This window comes from Myotis nattereri (genome assembly GCF_964212035.1).
Source record: "Myotis nattereri genome assembly, chromosome: 4".
Classification (NCBI taxonomy): domain Eukaryota; kingdom Metazoa; phylum Chordata; class Mammalia; order Chiroptera; family Vespertilionidae; genus Myotis; species Myotis nattereri.
The window spans coordinates 83,177,834-83,200,220 of record NC_138079.1 but is presented as its reverse complement, the minus strand read 5'-3'; the positions used below and the strand labels follow the sequence as shown (position 1 = coordinate 83,200,220).

At 53.7% G+C, this 22,387-nt stretch overlaps 1 protein-coding gene across 2 annotated transcripts in view; it reads right to left on the bottom strand.

Moving 5' to 3' along the window:
* Nucleotides 1–1,065: 1,065 nt before the first annotated feature.
* CLIP2 (CAP-Gly domain containing linker protein 2) overlaps nt 1,066–22,387 on the bottom strand; it is a 68,218-nt gene continuing 46,896 nt past the window's right edge. Inside the window, exons 9-17 of one of the 2 annotated variants that reach the window (XM_081089739.1) lie at nt 19,190–19,294; nt 16,706–17,641; nt 14,470–14,527; nt 12,236–12,319; nt 11,166–11,322; nt 8,596–8,755; nt 7,617–7,802; nt 7,129–7,191; nt 1,066–3,013 (exon numbers count right to left, since the gene is read on the bottom strand). In XM_081089739.1, the coding sequence (XP_080945865.1) occupies nt 3,002–3,013; nt 7,129–7,191; nt 7,617–7,802; nt 8,596–8,755; nt 11,166–11,322; nt 12,236–12,319; nt 14,470–14,527; nt 16,706–17,641; nt 19,190–19,294 (1,761 nt within the window). In that variant the 3' untranslated portion in view covers nt 1,066–3,001. Of the gene's footprint in view, nt 3,014–6,202; nt 7,192–7,616; nt 7,803–8,595; nt 8,756–11,165; nt 11,323–12,235; nt 12,320–14,469; nt 14,528–16,705; nt 17,642–19,189; nt 19,295–22,387 lie in introns of those variants that run through there. The other variant, XM_081089738.1, reaches the window with a different exon arrangement.

Below are 22,387 nucleotides of genomic sequence, written 5' to 3'. Positions count from 1 at the left end.
CGGGTCACAGTGGTGTTCGGCCTGAAGAGGAGTGGTGTTTGCAGCAGCTCTTTGAATTTCAGATGCTGGGCTGGTAAGAAAGTTCTGGAAGGACAGAGACCATTTATATTCAAGGCAGCAGAAGCCCAGAGAATAGGGCACTGTTTAAATCTATCTTGTGATGGATACTGTGTTGATCCACTCCATTCCTACCCGCTCTGCACTCCCTCCCTCCTGGCTGGGCCCAGGGCCGGCCTCTGCCCGCCCGACAGGCCCCCTGGCCTTGGCTTTGCGTTTAAGGAGAGGCATCGGGAGGGCGGGAGGAGGCCAGGGTATTCCTCCTCCAGCTCCTGGGGCCACCCCACCTGCTGGAGTCCCCCCACAGCTGCAACGTTGGCCCCATTCCAGTCACAGCCCCTCTGCTTTGCCCTTTGGGCAGGAATGGCTCCCAGAGCCCTTTGTGGGTTTCCTTAGTCTTGTCCGCACCGGCACACACGGCCCTTCCCTTCAGGCCCTGTCCCCCCTTGAGGCCCCACCGCTGTCCCGGGACCTGCCGATGCAGCTCCTGAGAAATGGCAGGTGCTCCTGGACCCTCAGCCGGGAGCCTCGAGGGCCTGCTCCGTCTTCCGGGGAGGCCACCTCAAGGACAAAGCCTGTAAAAGGACCACAGAGCTGCAGACGCTGACTGTTCATGTGACCCACAGACAGCTGGCGGTAGGACAGAACTGGCTCTGAACTTGAAAGTGTTCTCCCTAACTCAGCAAACTGGTGTTGGCTGACCCATCCCTATTTCGCATATTGGGGGACTTTTCTTTTCTTGCAGGCCCACTTATAACTCTAAGAGGTTCAAGTTCAAACCTCCGCCTCTCAAAGAACTGCTGCAAACAAGATTCGCTCAAACCCAAACCAGGCAGCTCAGCCCCGGACGTCTTCAACACCAGGCCCTCTGAGGTCCTCACCAGCCATTCACACCCGAGACCAATCGGCAGGCAGCCCACCAGGAACAGGACTGAGACCAAGTCCTGGCACCAGCGCGCCCACAAGCTGGGAGCCAGGGCACAGACAGAGAGAAGCAGACACAGCACAGGTCCTGGACCTCAGTCACAAGCTTTATTGTCTCGAGCACGGACTTGCCACACTTCAACAATTCCACTTCGGGGAGGGAAGGGCGTGGAGAGGACCTGGCAGGGATGTGGCTGAGTCCACACTGGTCAGAGATGCTCACTGGAAATCGCTTCTGTGATACCTGCCCCCTGCAAACCCATCTGGGGCTCAGCCCTCCGATGTGGGCCTCTGGCTGTTAGTAGACTAATCAGCACCTCCTTTAGGGGGGCAGCTGCCTGAATTTGCTGAAAAGAGTAGCATTAACTCTGGGTTAGGCCACTAGAGCATCGCTCCTAGACTGTTGTTAATAAAACAGCATGCGAGAGCTACCAAAAGCCAATGGGGAGGGGGAGGGGGCTGATAGGACAAACTGGCTGCCCCCACGATGGCAAGGTGGTGAGCACCACCCACCTGTATCTGGGAGCACTTGCAGGCTACCTGGGCTGCTCCCTGGACAGACTGCATACCCGTCCTGGTGCACCTTGGGAACACCGTGATGGGGTGCTAGGCTCCTCCCTGTACCCCCCAGCAGCAGTGCTGCGGCACAAGGCCGTGGCCTGTGGGCCCTCCAGCTCTAGAGGTGGGCACTGCTGGGCCAGAGCTGGCTTCTCCTGCCACATACAGGCCTGGAGAGACTCACAGGGCTCGAGGGGAAAAGGTGCGTAGCTTTTTCTTGCCAACTACATCCCTTGGGTTCTCTTTCTGGAGACAAGGTTTAAAGGCTCCGGGCCGGGGCTGGGTAAGATTGAAAGGGGCTGTTGGTACCTGTGCATCCTGATGCCTGTGCCTGGCACACACACTCCCCTGAACACTCACTGCGTGTACCCGGGTGTGTGCGTGCACTGCCAGGTTGCAGGAATGTCTGTGGTGTGTGCGGTCACTACCTTGCCTGGCTTGGGGCTCAGTCCTGGAACCCAAGTGTGTGCACCTGTGTGGCCTGAGCATGGCTGATGCAAACACCCCACCTGCATGGCCGTGTGTGACCCTGTGAGTGTGCGGGAGTCAAGGGTCAGTGGGTGCATACGTCAGGGTGTGCACAAGTGCACCTGCAGGGGGAGGCCCAGTTTTGGAACAGCTAGTCAGCCCAGGGGACACCGAATTACCGACCAGTTACAATATGCCTGGGCCACTGGTCTGAACTCCCCTGCAGCCACCCTGCCCCATTCCAAGCCAGGTCGATGTGAGGGTGAGGACAGGGCTCCCACTTTCCTAATACTGTGCTCCTGGCCTTGGCGGCCACCCTCTGGCCAGCAGCTTGGAGTTGTGTATGTTGGTATTGGGGGGGAAAGGACCTTGTACCCCAACACCCTGAACCTGGGACTCGCTGGGCAGACAGGCTAAGGGGAGCTTGTACCACTGCTTGAAGGAGGCTCAGGATGTGGGGACAAGCAGCCCTGGGAACTGCCTTGCCGGGAAGTGGGTGCAGAAAAAGGGTCCTCAGTGGCTCCTGAGGCCCGCACTTCGCTCCTTGGTGCCTGCAAGGAGACCCTGGGCCTCCTCTGACCTTTCCTGGGACCATGGCTCTCTGGGATCCGAGGGGGACCCTGGAGAAGGAAGGGAAGAAAGGGAGGGTAGGGGCGAGCTCAGGATGGTCCCAGGGCAGCTCGTTCTGGGGAGAGGGCCTGGTTGGATAGCCTCAGCCTCCCCCAAACACATTCCAGAAGCTGCTGGGTGTCCGGGCGTCGGGGCTGCAGGTTCCGGGCTGTACCGCTCTCTGTGGAAGTTCGTGCTTGAGGAAGCCTCCTGGTCCGGCAGGGGGTTGAGGGTGGGGATTGTCCAGACGGTAGGTACATTATTGTTACAAATACTGTTCTTGTCTCCAAAGTAACAGTCCTGGCCGCTGCCTGGAGGGGGCGCCACTGGGGCAGAAAGGAGTGGCTCCGGTGTGGACGGGGCTGCTCCATGATGGCCCTCAGGGTCAGTGCTTGTCCTGGAGAGAGCAAGGGCTTGATCAGCAAGTGTCGTCAGGAGTGGCAGAGGGGAGGAGGTAAAAAAGGAGGGGCTGAGGGAGGAGAACCCACCGGTGCCAGGTAGAGGGAACAGCAGGGGCAAAGGCCCTGGGGCAGAAAAAAGTCTCTTTGCTGAGTGCTGAAGAATGGTGAGACAGGAGGGAGGGTGGGAGCTGTTAGGGGAAGTTGAGGAGAAGTGGCAAGAGCAGGTGGGTGTACAGAGCCCTGCGTTCCCGTGTGGAGGTTGGATACAAGAAAATAAAAATTGGAGGTGAGACTCCAAGCCCTGGTGTTCATGTCTGCAAACTGGGATGACCCCTGTGCCTCAAAGGGTAGACGAATCACACAGGGCTGGCTCTCATACCCTGACACCCCCCGCTTAAGCTCTGTGCCCTCCCCACCCAGTTCTCTCCTTGGCCCTTGGCAGATTCTGTGTCCAAGGTTCTCCTATCTCCAGGTGAGCATGTGTGCCCAGGGGTTCTCCTGTCCAGGGTGGAAGGAAAGTTCCTCCAGCCTCACTTGCCCGGGGTCACATAGCAAACCAAGGACAGAGCCAGTGCTGGGCTCTTCCCACCTACAGGGCGGGCAGCCGGGCCCCAGGTGGGTGCCTATAACACTGTGGGTAAAAGCAGGTGTTAACTGTGGGGTGGGGCCACCAGGCACCCTCTTAAAACACAACAGTCACCCTAACCGGTTTGGCTCAGTGGATAGAGCGTTGGCCTTCGGACTGAAAGGTCCCAGGTTCAATTCCGGTCAAGGGCATGTACCTGGGTTGCGGGCACATCCCCAGTAGGAGATGTGCAGGAGGCAGCTGATCGATGTTTCTCTCTCATCGATGTTTCTAACTCTCTATCCCTCTCCCTTCCTCTCTGTAAAAAATCAATAAAATATATTTTAAAAAAAACAAACACAACAGTCAACCAAAGACATGACAATAACAGGAATCACAGGCACCTTTAGGCCCATGAAGTTCTAGAAAACCAATTTTATACCCATAATGTTAGAAAACGTAGGCTTAACAGAGATTGCTTAAGGAAGAGAGAACATGCTGATGTTTAAAATATTCAGTGAAAAATACAGGAGGTGAAATTGAATATAGTGTGAGACTTACTCTATTAAAATGATGTATGTGGTGCTTTGCAACCATCACAGTAAAGACTGGCTGGGCCAGAGTCATCCACGGATGCGAAGTCCAGGGGAGGGGTTCAGTGAGAGGGTATCCACAGGGCCCTACAGTCCCCACGGACTGACCGTTAGAAAAGAGCCAGTAACTACGCAGTGGAGAAATCAGAAAACTCCTGGACGAAGTGATCACAGTGCACATCAGGAGGGAAGGGCAGATGGACATCGTGCGCCCAGTCGGGATGCCGGAGGACACGACATTGCCGAAGTGTTCCAGCCCGAGAAGCAGGACCTGGCTCAGATCACAGGGACCCACCAGCAAACCTCAAATGAGGAATCTTCTATTTAAAAAAGGGTGGGGGACATGCAGGAGGCAGCTGATGGATATTCCTCTCGCATTGGTTTGTGTTTCTCTCACCCTCCCTTCCTCTCTCTTTAAAAATCAATACAAATATATATATTTTAAAAAGGAGTGGGGACTATGTTTCAAAAATGTCAATATCGCCGCAACCGGTTTGGCTCAGTGGATAGAGCGTCGGCCTGCGGACTGAAAGGTCCCGGTTCGATTCCGGTCAAGGGCATGTACCAGGGTTGCGGGCACATCCCCAGTGGGAGATGTGCAGGAGGCAGCTGATCGATGTTTCTCTCTCATCGATGTTTCTAACTCTCTATCTCTCTCCCTTCCTCTCTGTAAAAAATCAATAAAATATAAAAAAAAATGTCAATATTATAGAAATTAAAGAGCAATTGAGGACATGTTCCATATTAAAGGAGACTAACAAGACAGAACAGCTAAGTGCAATAAGCTGACTTAACCTGTGACGAATCCTGTACAGGGAGGAAAATGGATATGGAGAGTAGATTGGATATAAATCTTACATCAATGTTACGTTTGCTGAAATTGATAGCTGCACTGTTGTTATGTATAATCATGTCCTTTTACTCAGAAAATACAGAGCCAAGTGTTTAGGGCCAAGACATGCTATTATACTGAAATGGTTCAGAAAAAAATTACTACACACATCTACACATAGAGAGCAAAAGATGAAACAGACAGGGCAGCATGCTTACAATGCAAGGTGGGAAAGGGTAGATGACATGCCAGGTACTATTTTTATTCTTGCAGCTTTTTGGTAATTTTGAAATGATTTCCAAACAAAGTGAATGTTTACACACGTGCATATGCAGATACATACACGTATAACAGCTTCGCATTATTCACAGTAATGTTCTATAAAGTCACCACCTGCACTGAATTACCGAATACCGAGCCACTGCTCCAGGTGGAAATATGGGTTTAAGTTCCCTCAAACCTCTGATGAGGACGTTTTAGTCAACTGATCCTACATAACCATGTTTTATGTGTGATTCTGTGTAAAGACATCTTAACACATGCTGTTGACTCATTAACAACTCAAGGCCAACAGTATAGCAGGTCTTCAAATAACATCGTTTTGTTATAATGGTGACGGTGACAATTCTTGGCCGGGACCACTGTCTGTGTGGCATTTGCACATCCTCCCCATGTCTGCGAGGGTTTTCTCTGGGGGCTCTGGTTTTCCCTGACATTCCAAAGATGTGCATGTGAGATAAACTGGCGTGCCTACACTGTCCCAGTCCACGTGGGTGTGGGTGTGAGTGGAGCTATGATGGAAGGGCGTCCTGTCCAGGTGGGTCCCACCTTGTGCCTTGAGCTGCTGGGAGAGACCCAGCCACCTGTGACCCTGAACTGGAATAAGCAGGTAGGAATATAATGATCTTACCTATTTTTATTCTTCTTAAATGTATGTATAGCTCACATTTATTTCAGTGTTTAATATTAGAAGTGTTTGAGGTCTTTATTTAGAAGTTTGGTGATGTTTTTATGACCAGAAATATGCCATAGGAACTTAACTCTTGTTTATATCAATTAGCCAATCGTAAAACTGGTTTTGTTATATGTCATTTCGCTCAAAGTTGCAATCTCCAAGAACCCACCAATGATCTCAAGTGAGGACTTACTGTATAACTCATGCCTGAACAAAGCTTATTTATTTATTTTTCAAATACATTTTTATTGATTTCAGAGAGGAAGGGAGAGGGACAGAGAGAAACATCAATGATGAGAGTTACTGATCGGCTGCCTCCTGCACGCCCCACACTGGGGATCGAGCCTGCAACCGGGGCATGTGTCCTGACCGGGAATCGAACTGTGACCTCCATGGTTCATAGTTCGACACTCGGCCATTGAATCACATCGTCCAGGCTGAACGAAGCTTATTTAACACACAGATTTTCTTTGTAGGGCACACAGCCATCACTTGGGGGTCATTGTAAACAGCAGAAATCACCAAGTAAAAGCAAAAAAATGTGAAAAAGGTGGCACTAAATAGATTTCAAAAAGGACACGTTTGCAGTATGAGAGGTGGAACAAGAAGGGAGAGCGCAGCCTTGTTACCCCTCGGCTGGGAACATGCAGGTCGGGCAACTCAGATTTTCCTCTGCTCTGCACATGTCCATAAGTGACCACAAAACTGTTGCAAATACTGATTTTGGGTTATAAATACATTTTAGTTGCAAATTTGCGAATATGGAATAATGAGGCTTGATGGTACATATACATGTGTCCACATACACACACTTAGGAAAGCTCAGGAAGGCTGCCACTTACAAACACTAACCTTGGTCATCTCTGAGTGGGAGGGCTACTAGTATTTTCTTCTTTATGTATTTTTGTTTTTTTCTCAAAAGTTTCCCAAGGGGCATGTATTACTTTATAATAAACACTTTTTTAAAACAGGGGAACAAGGTTAAAAAGCAAGAGGAATTCTGAATCAAGATGGACTGCATGGGTTCCTCTGTGAGAGACTCTATTGTGAAGCCTCTGCATGATGCACCTTCGTTTGTATTTTTGGTGACTTGTCAGGTTCTGTTCTGCCTGTGCAGGAGTGCAGTGGGAGTGCCACGGTGTCCCCGGGACCAGAGAGCGCCTTACCTCTTGTTTGTGGGTCTTGTCTTGCTGGTGGATGCCGTTTGCAGAACCCGAATTGCCAATGGCCTGTAAGAGTCACGGGCAGATGCTGAGTGAGGTTCACCAGACAACAGTTCCTCGTTCGTCCCCTAGATGGCGATGTCTTCCTGATAGGATCCTCTCAGGCTCCAAACTGACCAGAGCTCTTTGGAATGGGGGTCCCAGGACCCGTAGACCGAAGCTCTCAGGGCAAGGTTGCATCTCTCCCCTTGGTCTGAGACCCTCATGGCAAAGCCATGTACCCTTGGGCTGGGGCTCTCAGAGCACATGCCTGTGTCTCCCCCCAGACCAGGGTTTCCAGGATAGAGAGGGCTGCCTCCCCCCTGAAGACTAGGTGTCTGAGGACAGGGCTGCCTGCCCCTGCAGACAGGGGTTCCCAGGATAGGGCCCTGCTCCATGAGGACACTGCCCACTGGCTTGCCTGGTCAGCCCAGCCCTGGCCCGTGGCTCACCGGGGACTTGTCGGGACTGCTCCTCATGGCCTCCATGAGCTTCTCCACCTGCTGAGCCTGGTCCAGTGCATCCCGCAGTGCGTCCTCTGTGCTCATCAGCTGGTGCTGTAGCCGCAGGAGCTCGGGTGCTGAGGACGGGTCAATGAGGGAGTAGCGCCTCTGATCCGACAGCGACTTCTCTTTGTCCTAGAAGTGGCCGGAGAAAGGAAAAGCATGCGCGAGGGTGCAGTGTGCATGTGTTAGGGGAGGGTGACCTCCTCCAGGCAGAAAATTCTCCTGGCCCCACCCCATCTCTGGGTCAGGCCCGAGCATCACGGGGATGCTCCTCCGGCCCCACTCCCTCACCTGAGGGTCCCCACTGAAGTAGGCTCTGTCAGATGCTTCACATCCTCCAAGTCCCCAAATCCAGGCACCTTCCTCGTTCCTTCTTGATTCTCCCTACTCCCTCCACACTGTCTTATATGGGTCCCTCCTCTTGACCCCAGACCCCATCCTATAGTGACTACTCTCCCTCCCCTACCCAGCAGGACACAGCTGCCCCACCCAGGATGGTCTCTGGAGATGGTCTCTGGAGACACACCTGCCTTGTTCCTACACAAACTGGCCTCCTTCTTCCTGACATTCATGTGTGAATCCCCCTGCAGGACCCTGAACAAGGAGCTGCTTTCTGGTTGATTACTTCACTGGGCGGGGAGCTCACCACCCTGCATAGCCCATCTTACCCCTGGATAGGTCAGATTCTTAGACGTATCCTTTGCATTGCATCACCTAGACTGCCACACGGCAGCCAGCCACAATGCCTACAAAAGCAGCTGCCGTGATCCCTCCACGAGCTACATCGCTGACCCTGTGGTTCTAGGGGATTGTGAATTCTTGGAGGCTTGGCGGTTCCCGGGATGGCTCCAGGAGGTCACCACTCTCCTGGCCTGACAGCAGGGCAGCCTCAGTCCCACCCTCGCATTCCCCTGCCCTGACATACCAGCCCAGTCAGCTTTTCACGAAGGCCCCGGATGTCATCCTTGAGTTTCTGCTCCTTGATCCGCCACTCAGCCTTGTGGACCTCACGGCTCAGGTCCCTCTCGGGCCCTGGGGAGTGGCGATTGGCTTCCAGCAACAATACCCGCAATTCGTTCAGGCTCCTGGAGGAAGGAGTTGGGGGGGGGGGGGGCACAGAACAGCTACAGTCACTCCCACACTCCAGCTATCTGCCAAGTGCCCAGACGGCCACTCTGACGGGGAGGCTGGCTATTAAAACAGCACCTGTGCCAGAAGGGGCCGGCCTGGAAACATGAGGCATGAAATCATGCAACCACAGCCCAAGAGGGACCAGGATTTAGGGACGGAACAGTGAAGAAGACTTGGCCTTTCCTACAATGTTTTTAAAGTTGTTGTCTTTTAAAAGAGAATATCTGCTTAACTAAAAAATTAAGCAAAGCACACAAAATATTCATCCAAGGGCACCCAGGAGGCAAAACATTTTAAATGGCTGAAATCAGATGAGTTTTCTTTCCTATGTCAACCCTTAACCAGCTGGAAGTAGCTGCCTGGAATACTGTGATGAGGATGATTCTCAGGCACATCCAGGCTCTGCAGAAAAGAGTGTGGTAGTCAGTGAGCGATGTCTGCAATGGGCACAGGCTGAGAACAGGACACACTCTTTCTACGCCTTTTCCCTTCCCTGCAACTACTATAGAGGAGAGGGAAACTCCCTCACTAGGTGGCTATGGGTAGTTGAGAACAAAGTGGAAGTCCACCAGTACTGCCCCTTTCCTCCTCCTTCTTGCTATGGATGTGATGGCTGGAGCTCCAGCAGCCACTTTGCAACCAGGAGGAAAAGTCCAAGAGAACCAATCACTTAGCACTGATATTTTTAGCTACTGAACCGTCATCCATGGCTACTCCCAGATTCCTGTTCTGTGAGGAAAGTAAATCTCTACTGGTTAATCTGCCAACACATTCCTAGCTGATCTTCCACTCCCATCCTCAGCATCACAGGCGCGTGGAGGAGCTCGTGGTGGCCAACTTCGATAAAGGAAGGCTTCAAAGGAGATTGGGCTGAGAGCCAAGCCTCGAGAATGGACTGGACAGAGTGAGATGTCCAAAAAGAAGAAGGTAGCAATTGAGTAAGTGCTGAGGGACAGAGGAGGAAATGAGCCTGTGGATAGAGGAAGACAGACTCCCCAGAGGAGGCAAGACTGGGCTGAGCACCGAGAAAAAGTATCTGATTTGGACAGGGAGGATATGGGGGGCAAGACAGCAGTGGGGCCTTGACGGAGCGCCGGGCTGTGAGTTCATGCTGGGAAGGAGCGTTCCCCAGCTGCACCCGCCTCCCTCCCCCCTGGGAAGGGCCACATTTTCTAGAGAGGTGCTAAATTTAAAGCAAATCTAGCACAGAAACTCCCAGTGTGTCATCAGACTGAACAGCAGGGGAAGGGAAGAGACACCGTTTCCTTTATAAAAAGATGCTTGTACTTTAACAAGATTCCTTTCAATCGGAGGATGAACCTCAGATGTTTACAGGGGCTGGCAAACCATGCCCATAAGGGGGTGTAAGTAAAATGATGAAGAGGGTGGAGGACGGGGGACACGAGACGTCCCTGACCACCGAGAGCGTGCAGGCGCTCCCCAACAATGACTGGTTGTTACTATGCTGGGAGTCAGCCTATTGTTGTCAGAACTTCTGGAGAAATCTAGATTTTATGTGCAATCTTCTGATTTTTTAAATGCTCATCTAGGTGTTTTTTCCCCCCTAAAGCCTCATATGGATTACACAAACCATGTCTATAAACTGGAACCAAGTGGTTCTCAAAGTGTGGCATGGGGAACCCTCAGGGGTCCCCAAGACCCTTTCAAGGGGTCCATGGGTCAAAACTATTTTCACTATCATTTCTCATGCACATACAATGAATTTTTTCTTGGTGTCATGTAGCATATTAGTGATCTGAAAACAATATTAACATACATTCTTTTCTAACTACAAATCACTGTAAGGCCAGATTTTCATAATATGCTTCAACTAAAACAACAAACTGCAAAGACTGAATACAAAATGTTAAACAATGCCCCTCTTTTCATTAAATATTTTTTTTGTTTTGGAAAACAGTTACTTTTTATCCAAAGCATGTTATTTATGGTACATGCAATTGGTTTATTATTTTTAAATGAGTTCACAAATATTTTTACATTCCTCACGTTTAATTTCTAATATGACAAATATAGAATAAGCAAACACAAGCTCCTTGGGAATCCTCAATAAACTTTAAGAGTTTAAAGGTAGCAGTGAGGGCCAGGAAGCTTGGGAACCACGCGTCTTGCCTGTAAGCTCTGCTTGGAGAAAGCACTGTGTGGAGGGAGCATGCTGAGGCCTCCCCCGAGCTTAGAGGAGAGCACGGAGACCCCTGGTGGTGCCAGCCACCTGCCCTACCCAGGCCATCCTCGCCCACCTCTGGAGAAGACCGGCTCATGTCAGGCGGGGTGAGGGTCAGGCAGAGGGCAGGCAGCTGGGTGGCAGGCCAGGCGGCCCGAGCACCCTGCCCGCCCGCTACGCACCGCTCCTTCCTGAGCAGCTCCTGGCTGATGAGCACCAGCTGGCCCGAGGCGTCGTGGGTCTTCCGGGACACGGCCTCCAGCTCGGCCTCCAAGCGCCGCTTCTCCTTCTGGAGGACGTCCACCTTCTTGTCCCCCGACTTGCACTTGCTCTCCAGCGCTGAGGGTCAGCCAGCAGGAAAGAAGGGGGGGTCAGGATCGCCGTGGGAATCTGTCCCACCAGAGCGCCCGGGCAGGGAGCCAGTTTTCTCGGAGGGTGGGGGTGGGGGGGTGTTCACAGGGACACACTCCACTGAGTGGGTCTCTCAGGTCCTGCAGAGCCAGGCAGTCAGGGGCCAAGAAAACAGCCACAAAAAGCAGACCGGGAGCCCAAGCACAGGGCCCGGCCCCTGGGGTGGTGGGAAGCAGTCCGCCCGAGACAGGCCTGGCATTCCACTCCTGCCTGAACAGGGGCAGGCTCTAGCTTCACCTTTGCCTTGGAGGAACTGAGGTCAGCTGACCTTTGTTGGAACCAATTAGGCCATGGGAACGTGATGGGAACTGGAGAGAGGTTGGGTGGGAGCCATTTCCCAGCACAGGGGCCATCTCACAGACACCACCACTGATACTGTGGCGGACAAGAAGCAGGGCCGGTTTGTCACCAAGTCACAAATTCCAGACGCCCTGCCTCACCCCGGGCTCCCCGTCCTCACTTCCCCTGTGCCTTGCTCTCTGCTGCAGCCTGTGCCCTTCCCCCGATTCCAAAACCCTGGTATTTCCTCTGGGGCTGGGGCAGACAGACTGTGTCCAAGTGGCCTGAGAAACCAAAACGTCCTGGTGGTATTCAGAACAGAGTGGCCGCTGCGAGAGAAGCTGGCCGGGGTCCCTGATTCTATTATGGACCAAGAAAGGGCTCCTATCGCCCCCACTCCCTGCTGCCCATGGAAGTTCCGTGTAGGTGAACTGGCCCAGGCCACTCCTCCTCAAGGCGAGTGCAGGAGGGTACCCTGACCCAGATGCCAACCCTCCCCGCGCTCCACTGGCAGTGGCCCCGAGGAAAGCCCCCGCATCTGCCCTGCGGGAGGGAGACTTACCACTTACTTGGGCCCTGAGCATCTCAGTCTGGTTCGTCAAGGCTGTCACCTCTTTGTCCCTCTTGTTCAGCTTGTCCTGCAGGCCTAAGGGAGAAGGGAGAGATGAGGGGCCGTTAATGCTTCAGGTCCAGCGCTGGGGTCCAGTGGTTGCCACCCGTCCCCCTGGGTAGCTCACTCTGAATTAAAGGCTCCAGTACTGTGTGGTCTCAGGCAACTTAACTCTCAGAGTTTCCTCGAGTGAAAAATGGAGATGGTAATGATGGTGCCCATGTCACTAGGCCCTGTGCATTCAATACTGGATAACAAACCGGGCCGGTGTGGCACAGTGGCTGAGCGTCGATGTATGAACCAGGAGGTTGCGGTTCAATTCTCGGTCAGGGCACTTACCTGGGTTGTGGATATAATCCCTGGTTGGAGCCAGAATGAAATGCAATCGATAGATGTTTCTCTCACATCGATGTTTCTCTCTCTCTCCCTTCCTCTCTCTAAGCATGTCCTTAGGTGAGGATTTAAAAAAAAAATGGCCAAGAGAATTTTGAAAGGGCAGAGTTAGGCAAGGGTAGCCTTGCCAGTAATTAAAAACCAAACAGAGCTTGGATAATTAAAACATTATAGGCCGTGGCTGGTGCGGCTAAGAAGGTTGGAGCATCGTCCTCTGCAGCAGAAGGTCATGGATTTGATCCCCAGTCAGGGCGGGTGTGAGAGGCAACTGATGGATGTGTCTCTCTCACAACAATGTCTCTCTCTTTCTCTCTCCCTTCCTCCCTTTCCAAAATCAATAAAAAAATTTAAAAAATGATAGACTTGGCACATGAACAGATAGAAAAGTCATTGGAAAGGAATAGAAAATCCAGAAATAGAGTCAGTTACATAAGGAAAGTTAAAAATAATAAGGTTGGCAATTCAAATCTGTAGAGAAGGGGAGATAAATTTTTCAAATATGGGGTACTCTTTTAGGAAAAAAATAAAAATGGATCCTTACCCCACACCTTCTAGAAGGATGAATTCTAGATGGATCAGAGATTTAAACATAGAATATGGAACTAAAAAGTACTAGAAGAAACCATGAGATAATTAATGAAAATAATAAATACAAAAGCCCCCCCCCCCCAAAAAAAAAGATCGATTTAAGAAAATCTGCATGGCAAATACCATTATAAGAAAACCAAACCACAACTTGGGGGATATGTCTGCAATGTCACAAATAAGGAGTTTCTGAAAAATGAACAAAAAGATCAATAACAACAGGAATACAATGGGTAAAGGGTGCAGTAGAAATGGAAAGGGCGTTCCAGTCACAGGGAGCGAAAGGTTAGCTGAAATTACATCAGGCAACACTGTTTACTCTTCAGATTGGCAGCGACCACAAAGCTTGATGCAACATTGCTGGGGAGGCTTGTGAGGAAACACTTCTTTTCTTATTAAAATATGTTTTTATTGATTTCAGAGCGAGGAAGGGAGAGGGAGAGAGTTAGAAACATCAGTGATGAGCAAGAATCACCAATTGGCTGCCTCCTGCACGCCCCCTACTGGGGATCGAGCCTGCAACTTGGGCATGTGCCCTGACCGGGAATCAAACTGTGACCTCCTGGTTCATGGGTTGATGCTCAACCACTGAACCACACTGGCTGGGCGGGAAACACACTTTCAACCACAGCCAGTGGGAGTTAAAATTGGAAGAGCCCAGGGAGGAGGTAATTTACTGTAAAAACAACCTACAATCCATCAGCAGGAAACTGGCTAAATACAGGATGGCAGCTCCACAATGGCATATTGTGCACCACGGAAAAGAATGCAGTGATGAGGAAGAGTCTCCAAGACACATTATTAAATGGAAAAAAGGAAGGGACCGAGCAGAGTGGGAGCCATGGCACCATCTGTTACCTGTCCGCTTGTATGTGCGGAAACGCTCTCTGCATGGGGACAGAAGCTGACCAACTTTGTGCCTTTGGGAAGGGAACAGGGAAGAGGACCCTTCACCTTATGCCCTTTGGACCATCGGTAGTTTACACCTATTTTAAAAACAATGTAAAACCAAACAACAAGGTACGCCCAGCACTCAACAAACCGAGCCGCAGCCCGCCTCACCTGTGGGGTGGGGTGATGGCTCGTGCATGCAGTAGGCACCTCTCACCAAATGGCAGATGATGCAAAACCAGGTGGCACCAGCTCCAAGGCAGAACCAACCAGCCTGTCCCCAAAGCCCGGGTCCCGCCTGCCCAGCGGCCACTCACCCTCCACAGTCTCCTTCATCCTGATCTTCTCCCCTGAAATGTCGTTCGACTCAATCATCTGAAAGAAGAGGGCTGTAAGGGGGACGCTCGCCACCCCTCTGCCCCCAGCCCCAGCCGGCCCAGCATACTTCACGCCTACGCTACATAAGGGGACTTGCTGTGGCAGGGAGCACAGATGTCCTTGAGATGACCCCCCTGACAACAGAGGACTCTCCTCTGTTCCCCTCATCCCAAGGCTGCTGTGTGGCTGCCATGTGAACACCTCCCGCCCCTACCTCTGTTGAAAATGTGTATTATATTGAACAGACATCTCCTTCCCTGGGATGCCTACAGAGGCTGGTTTCCATCAACATCCAGAGGCAAGATTCCAGCCTTGGTTTCCCCTCCATGAAACAAGTATCGACTGCCATGGGGCAGTGTGTGCAGAGCATACTCTGGACGGCCTCCCAGAGGGACTTCAAGAAATGCTACTTCCTTTCTCTCTAACACGTCTTCTAAATAATAAACTCAGAAGCTGAAGAAAAGATCAAGGAAAAAAAATCTGGGCAAACATCAACTGGCCCCTTACTGCTTCCTTCTCCAAAAGTTTCTGGCCTCCTGTCCACGCTGGCTGTCCTCTGAGCTTGCAGTTTGTCAGAGTCTAACACTGCAGATCAGGAGGCAGTCACCTCCATCAACCTGCCCTTCATACTTCTTCTCATACATCCCAAGCCCCATTTTGTTCGCAGCGAGTGATAACTAAGCCCCTAGATCTTTATTTACAAACACTGCAGGGAAAATGAGGCACACGCTAAAACATCTTTTAAAAATTCTCATACTTATTACATTAGACTAAATATCCAGTTGTACCTGGACATGTGGGTCCAGACTGAGACCCTGTGCATGTAGAAGTCAAGAGAGGTCTTCTTGAGGTCACTACCCGCTCCTCTACCCGAGGACTGTGACTGAGGAGCAGGAGGCCACCCTTAGACCCCTGCCCCCCATGCTCTGTGGAGCTACAGCAGCCCCAAACCTCTCCCGCTAAGGGAGTCCATGCGTGGGTCCCAGGCCTGACCCCCCAGCCTGAGAAGCCAATCGGGCCGTATGCACATAGGCTAACCTGGGCTCTTCCTTCCCCTCTGCCCAGGATCCTGGGAGAGCACTTGTTAAACACGTCACTTCCTAGCAGAAGGGGCCGGAAGGCTGCTGCAATGGGACCTCGAGGCATGACAGGCACCCTGTCCTCGGACCTCCTGAAGACTTACTGCTGGAATGCTGAGTGCTAGTGTAAAAGTATAAGGGGAACCGGAAGCCCAAGAACCCCGGGCCTGTAAAAAGGCAACGATCATGCTGCTAGCTGTCCCTTGACATCAAACTTGACGTTTGTCATCCTGAGCACCCTCTGGCAGCCCTCTGGCACCAGGGTTGGGCACCACCTCTGCCGCTGGTGGGCAGAAACCCTGGGAAGGTTACTCGTCTTGAGGTCTTGGTTGGATCATCTATGAAATGGAGCATTGACCTCATGGGAATGAAGTTGAAATGGGGCAACATAGGGCCTGGCACAAGGTGTGGTGCCCGGAGCCACTCAAGGCCCTTCCCAGCCCACTGGAGTGAACACAACCCGTCTGGGCCTCCCTAGCGTGCTCAGCCGGGACGTCTGGATTGGAGCAAAGCTGATACTGGCAGCAGTAGCGTCTCCAGGGCCACCCCTCCAGCCTTCCAGACCCCACTCCCGGGACCCCACACTCTGGGAAAGTGACCACTGGACTGTGGCTCATCTCATTAGGACCAGAAGCAAGAGGGCGCCCTCAGATCCCTGGGTCAGCGCTCCAGTTGGAGATGGGAGCCCGGGGATGGGCAGGGCTTGTCCCCGTCAATGCCAGCCCACGGCACAGGGACTCACAGGAGGACATATGTGGGCACATCAGGGACTTGGCGACTTGGAGGAAGCCTGTTCTCTGCTCTGAGTTACATCTCTCTCCAGGCCTGGTCTGTGGGAGACCCAGCCAGGTCAGCTCAGACCATCATGGGTCCCTACAGTCATAGGGCCGGCTGCCCTTCTCGCAGAGGGACAAGAGGCTTCCTCCTCTGAGCCTAGTGCCCCCATATCTCAATGGGCATGTACCTGGGGGCAACGAGAACACTTCCCTGGGCTGAAAAAAGGGATCAGTAAACACTAGGCCCTCCCCAGCCAGCTCTCAAGCCCGAGCTGCTGTTGCCCAGGGGCCCGCACAGCCCACAGGAAGGCGCTGCGTACGTTGGTGTGCTGGGACGAGCACAGGGACTCGACAGCCTGGAGTCTGTTTTCGGCGACCAGCAGCTTCTCCCGCAGCCTCTCGGCCTCCTGCTTGCTCTGGGCCTCCGACCGCTGCAGCAGCTCATAGTCCAGCATCTTCTTCTCGGCCAGGGAGATCTGCTCCTTGAGGAACTCGATGGCCTGCGCCTGGCCCCGGTACTCCGCGTCCAGCTTCTCCAGCTCGTGCACCCGCAGCTCGGCGTCCCGGCGCTGGTCCTGGGCCTCCTGCAGCTCCAGCCGGTGCTGGCCGGCCTGCACCTCCAGCTGGGCCCGCCAGTGCTGCTGCAGCCCGGCCAGCTCCTCCTGGGCCTCCTGCAGCTTCTGCCGCAGGCCCTCCTTCTCCTTCACGTGCATGGCCGTCTCGATGTCGTGCTTGGCGCGCAGGTTGCCCAGCTCCAGCTGGTGCTCCATCTTGATGCCCTCCATCACGGCCTTCAGCTCCCCGATCTCCTTCTGCTGGGCGCCAGGGCCCGAGTTCAGGGTGGCCTTGAGGTCCTCCAGGGACTTCTGGTGGTCCGAGGCCAGCGAGTCCAGCTTGGACTTCCAGTTGTCCATGAGCCCCATGTTCTCGCTGGTGGCCTGCTGGACCTTGGCCTTGAGGTCCACCACCTCCTGTGCATACTTGTCGTTGGCGGCCCGCAGCTTCTCCACCTCAGCCTGGTAGGCCCTCAGGGCCTTCTCGTACTTGTCCCGCAGCACGCCGCTCTCCCTCTGGTGCTCCTTGCTGGCCGACAGCAGCCGCTCCCGCAGCTGCAGGGTCTCCGCGGCCTCGGGGTGGTCGGCGGGCGGCGGGCCGGAGTGCAGCAGGCACTGCTGCAGCTCCTCGATCTCGCCCCGCCGCAGGTTCAGCTCTTCCTCCAGCTGCAGCACCCGCGACTTCTCGGCCACCGTGGTCAGCTACCGGGAGAGAGGGAGACGGTGAGCTGGCCGGCTGGAGAGCGAGGGGGATCCGCAGGGGTGCGGGGGCTTCCTCACCACGCAAGGGCTCCAGTCCTACCCAAGGTCGTGAGAAGGGAAGGGCATCCACTCCTACCCAAGTGCTGGCTTTTCTCATGGCCTTGCCCACCACACCTCCCAGAAAGAGCCCCCTGACTTGTATCCCAGTGATTCAGGGAGTCAAGTGTCCCCACTGCACCAGGCGTGGGGCAAATTGATGGTTAAAAACCCCACTTATTCGAGGTTATGGCTTTCAGTTTAAAGGGCAGAGGCGACAGGGAAGTTTGCAAGTCCCCCAGCTGGAATGGGTGGACTCAGGGGCTGTCTGCAGGGGGTGGCCAAAGAAGGGCCGGTCGAATGCCTAAAGCAGAACAAAATTAATGCTCTCAGAACTGCCTCCTGAGGGAAAACTCTGAGATCAGAGGTTCCACCCTCCTGAGGTTCACCTTGATCATGTCAATGGTCACAGATTTGGAGACAAAAATATTTAAGCGTTTTAAATCCGTTACAAGCTTAAACATTTTTGTTTCTGAAGCTGACCTTTAGTTCAATGAACCTGTTTTTGTTTTTTTCAATCAGGTTGGGGTGCCTGGGTGTGAAGGGCTGCAGCCTATCAACTGTGACTGGGTCAGTTTCTGCCAGTAGCCTCTGTGCACACGCGTGTGTACTGCACAAGCACACGGTCACCGGGCAACGCTTAGTGCAGTGCCCTCTGTGTCCCCCGGTACCCCGCATGCACACACTCCCCGGTGCTGAGGCCAACATGCAGAGACTGACCGCTGCTCACCCCACACCCCATGCTGTTTGCGCCTCAATCACTGCTCGCTGGCTGTTAGCGCCGTTGCCAGGAGAACGGTGCTGCACTGTCCCCTGGGCTGGGCCAGCCAGCTGTTTGGATGTGTGTACCTGCACGGGGGCCAGTCCCGGGACATGCATGGGCTGTGGAGGGGCCAGCTAGGCCTGGAGTCTAGACTTGGAACCATGCCCTGGGACTTGGGGGGAACCACCCCCAAACAGAGCTTTCCCTAACCTAGGAACACCCCCTCCTCCCCCAGCCCCAGGTCCTTCAGGGGGCCCCTCTTAGCACCATATTTAAGACCTTCCAGACTAGAGAAACTGGATCTAAAGTCCCCCAACCTCCACCTTCCCAGCTGGGAGAAGGGAGGCATGGATAGGCTGTCTCCATGACTGCCCGCAGAAGGCAGACCTGTCCCAAGAGACCCCTGATTTCTGAACCTGACCGAGCCTTGTCATGGCAATGCATGGGAGGGAGGGCGCGGAGGGTCTCACAGGACATTCCCGGCCAATGGGACCGGCTGGGGAGCAAAGTCCCAGAGAGCCAAGCCCCCTCCTCCCCAATAGGCATCCGTGTCACCACTTCCCTCCTAGAAAGGGCACAAAAGGGAAGAAACAATGAGGACAGCAGCCAAGGACAGAAAATAATCAAACAGAGGAGCCCCGGGGCGCCAGGGGCAGGGCGCTGGCGGGCGGAGGCGGCAGGCGTGTTACCCTGTTGTCGGCTAATTCTCGGAGCAGGCGCTCGGCCTGCGCCTTCTCCAGCAGCAGGCTCTGCTCCAGCTCCCCAATGCGCGCGTGCTCCAGCTGTGTCTGGGTCTGGTCCACCCGTGGGTGGGAGGGAGGGGCAGGGCAGAGGGCACAGGGAAAGGAAGCCGGAGGAAGAGAGAGGGAAAGAGAGAGAGAGAGGTGGCGTCATCTACCATGAACAAGACAGGAAAACAGGTCGAGGAGAGGAGGTGGCTGAGGGAAAGAGAGGTCTGGTGAGGTGGGCCTGCCTCCTGCCCTGTGTCCTGGCTGGGTTTCTTTAAGGGCACCCTGGGTCCCTTCTGTCACCTCCAGGTGGCCCTCCCCTTTGCAGCTCTGGGGAGGAGCGCCGGCCTTCTCCCCTTCCCCACGGGGACTCTGCGGGCTGTTTTTCAGGCCAGGCCCAGGGTCCTGCACACAGGCCACCAGGATGGATGAACAGTAAATGACCCCCGGGTTCCTGGCCCTCAGGCCTGTGCTGAAGGTGGATGAACCAAATGAATGGAAGGTTTTCAAAACTATACCCACACCATCATGGTTCTCCCAGCCTGGCCTCCCTGGTGGAGGCTGAGCTGTGCCTCCCACTGCCCAGCCCCAAGCCCGGCCTGTGGTGGCCACCCGCCCCCCCACCCCCGCCCCCCGGGCCCTGCAGAGACAGCCAGTCTCCCGAAAGCACAAGGGCATTTCTGTCCCAGCTTCACAACTCCCACTTCACACACTAACAAAGCCCGGCATTCTCTGGGCATCCGGGCTGGCATTTGGGTTCCCATAGCAGATCGGTGAGCACCCAGACTAGCATGGAGACCAGTTCACAGTAGGGAGAGGCATGGTCCTCCTTACCCTCCCGCCTGTCCCCTCCTCGTCCAGGAGAAACAAGGTTAAAGTAAGTCCGCGGGGGCAATTCTGAAGAAGCAGGTTCACCAACGTGCACATATTTGTAAGAAGAATACACACCCGACACCAGCAAGGCTAAGGGCAGCTGGGTAAACTGGTACCTCCCGTTCCTGAAATACGTCTGCAATTCATCAAGAACTACTGAGACGTTCATGTCCGGTGGCCTGTGACCTTATATATTTCTGAGTTTTCCCAAAAGAACTAAAAAGGTTCCCTCTTTCTCTCTCAAGAGGTCTCTTCCAGAAAATCACAGGCTGACGATGGTGCCTCATCCCAGCCTCGCAGGCCATCGCCCTGCCCCCTTCTCCCCAATGGTGGGCACAGCAGCACTGCCCGAGACCCAGGCTGGACGGAGCATGACCATAAATGCCCTACTGGTGGCCCCACAGGCAAGGAAAAGCGCCGAGCCTTACAATTTAAGGGCAATTTCATTTGGTGTGTCCCCGCCACCCCCCCAAGGGGACTCTTCTCCATCACCTTCAGAACATCTAGCCTCCTGGTCCATGGACTGGGGTCTTTGTGGGGGCACAGGGAAGCTCAGTGGAATTGCTCTGGTGCTCAGTTAATTAAGGTAAATTCGATGTAGGAGCTTGAGGGGCAGCCTCAGAGGCTAGATTTTAGGTGGGGTGGACGGTTTGGCCTCCCATTCTGCTCCAGGGCACTGCCCAGGGCCTGTGGGGGGCCACCACACTTCTGTTTCAGACACTGTCAGGGCCCCTGGAGCTAATGTTCTGAAAGCCACCATCAAGGCCGTCTCCCCAGGCTGCAGGAGAGGGCACTGCAGGCAGATAAGGCCTCAGGCTCAGAATCGCACTTCGGGCAGCACAAGGTCCAGACTCAGGCCGCTGGACCCAGGACTGGCGCCTTTCCCGGACCAGCTGGACTCAGAGGGGAGGCAGGGTTTCCGCCAGCAACGGGAGCAGTGACAGACTCCTGAGTCCTGTCCTGGAGCTCAGTCCAGCCTGAAGGGCCTGCGGCTCATTTCCTTCTCCTCACACGGACCGTGTCACCCCATCCAAAGCACACAGCCACGCCTGGCACATTGTTATTATTAATTAAATGGGGAAGGAGTTTCCCCAACTGCACAAGGGGCTCCTGAAGGTCATGGGCACATGTCACTCCTCCAGATGTCCCTTCAGGCCTTGCACCAAATCCTCCTCAACCAATAGCTGATTCTGCGTTCATAAAACTGGCTCTTTCTGTTACATGAAAATGAATAAAAACACCGAGGGGCTATTTAATTAACAAAAAATAACCTGAACCTTGGTGGCAGGGAGTGGCACAGGTTTCTATGATGCAATGGGGCAACATCCCTGAGAGGACCACAAAACACATCCCAGACTGTGACCCGGGATTCCCTCCTGGAGAAGCACTGGCCATGCCCCTGCTCTGCTCTGGCATCGGGGACATAAACGGAAAAAAGACAGACAGGGTCCCCACCCCCAAGGGGCTCACATTCTAGGGAGGGGTGCAAACAATAAATGATCAGGGAAGATGACTTCAGGCTGTGGCTCGAAATAGGGACAGAGCACCGGGTGGCGGGCAAGTGGGATGCGGGTAGAGGAGGAGGCTGCGGAAGCTCCAAGAGGCCTCCTCAAGGTGAGACCTGCAGGGGACGCAGGGACCTGCTGACCCAGGCAGGGGTGGAGGAGTGTTTCCGGCAGAGGAACCAGCACGAGCAGAAGCTCAGACGCAGACAGAGCGTGGGTTGTTCCAGAAGCAGAGAGGAGCCCCTGTGCCTGGAGCAGAGGTCTTCCGGGCCATTCTCCAGAGCCTGGCTTTTATCTAGGGTGGTGGCACGGATGTGTGAGCAGAAAACGGGCAGGATCTGATTTACGTTTTTAAAAGATTTGGTCACAGGATGTCTGCAGTTTGCTTCAAAATAACATGGGAGGAGGATAGGGGAGTGTGGCTGGAACGAGTGACTATGAGGTGAAAATCGTTGAATGTGTAAAAGAGGGTTCAAAATTTTCCAATGTTAAAAATTAAAAAGATATTTTTAAAAAGTCTACGTGGCTTCAGTGTGAAGAACAGACAGTTGAATAAGAGCAGAAACAGAGCAGCCAACTGGCTGTGCAGCTGTCTGAGCGCTGCTGACTGACCCAGGGCGCTGTGGCTGACCCAGGAAGGTGGACATGGGGATGAAGATCATTTTGGCGGCAAGGTCAAAAGGATGTCAGATGAGAGATGAGGGAAAGAGAAGGTTCAAGGTGAATTTGAGCTGTGGGGCCTGAGCATCTGTGTGGATTGTGGGCCAGTTGTGAGATGAGC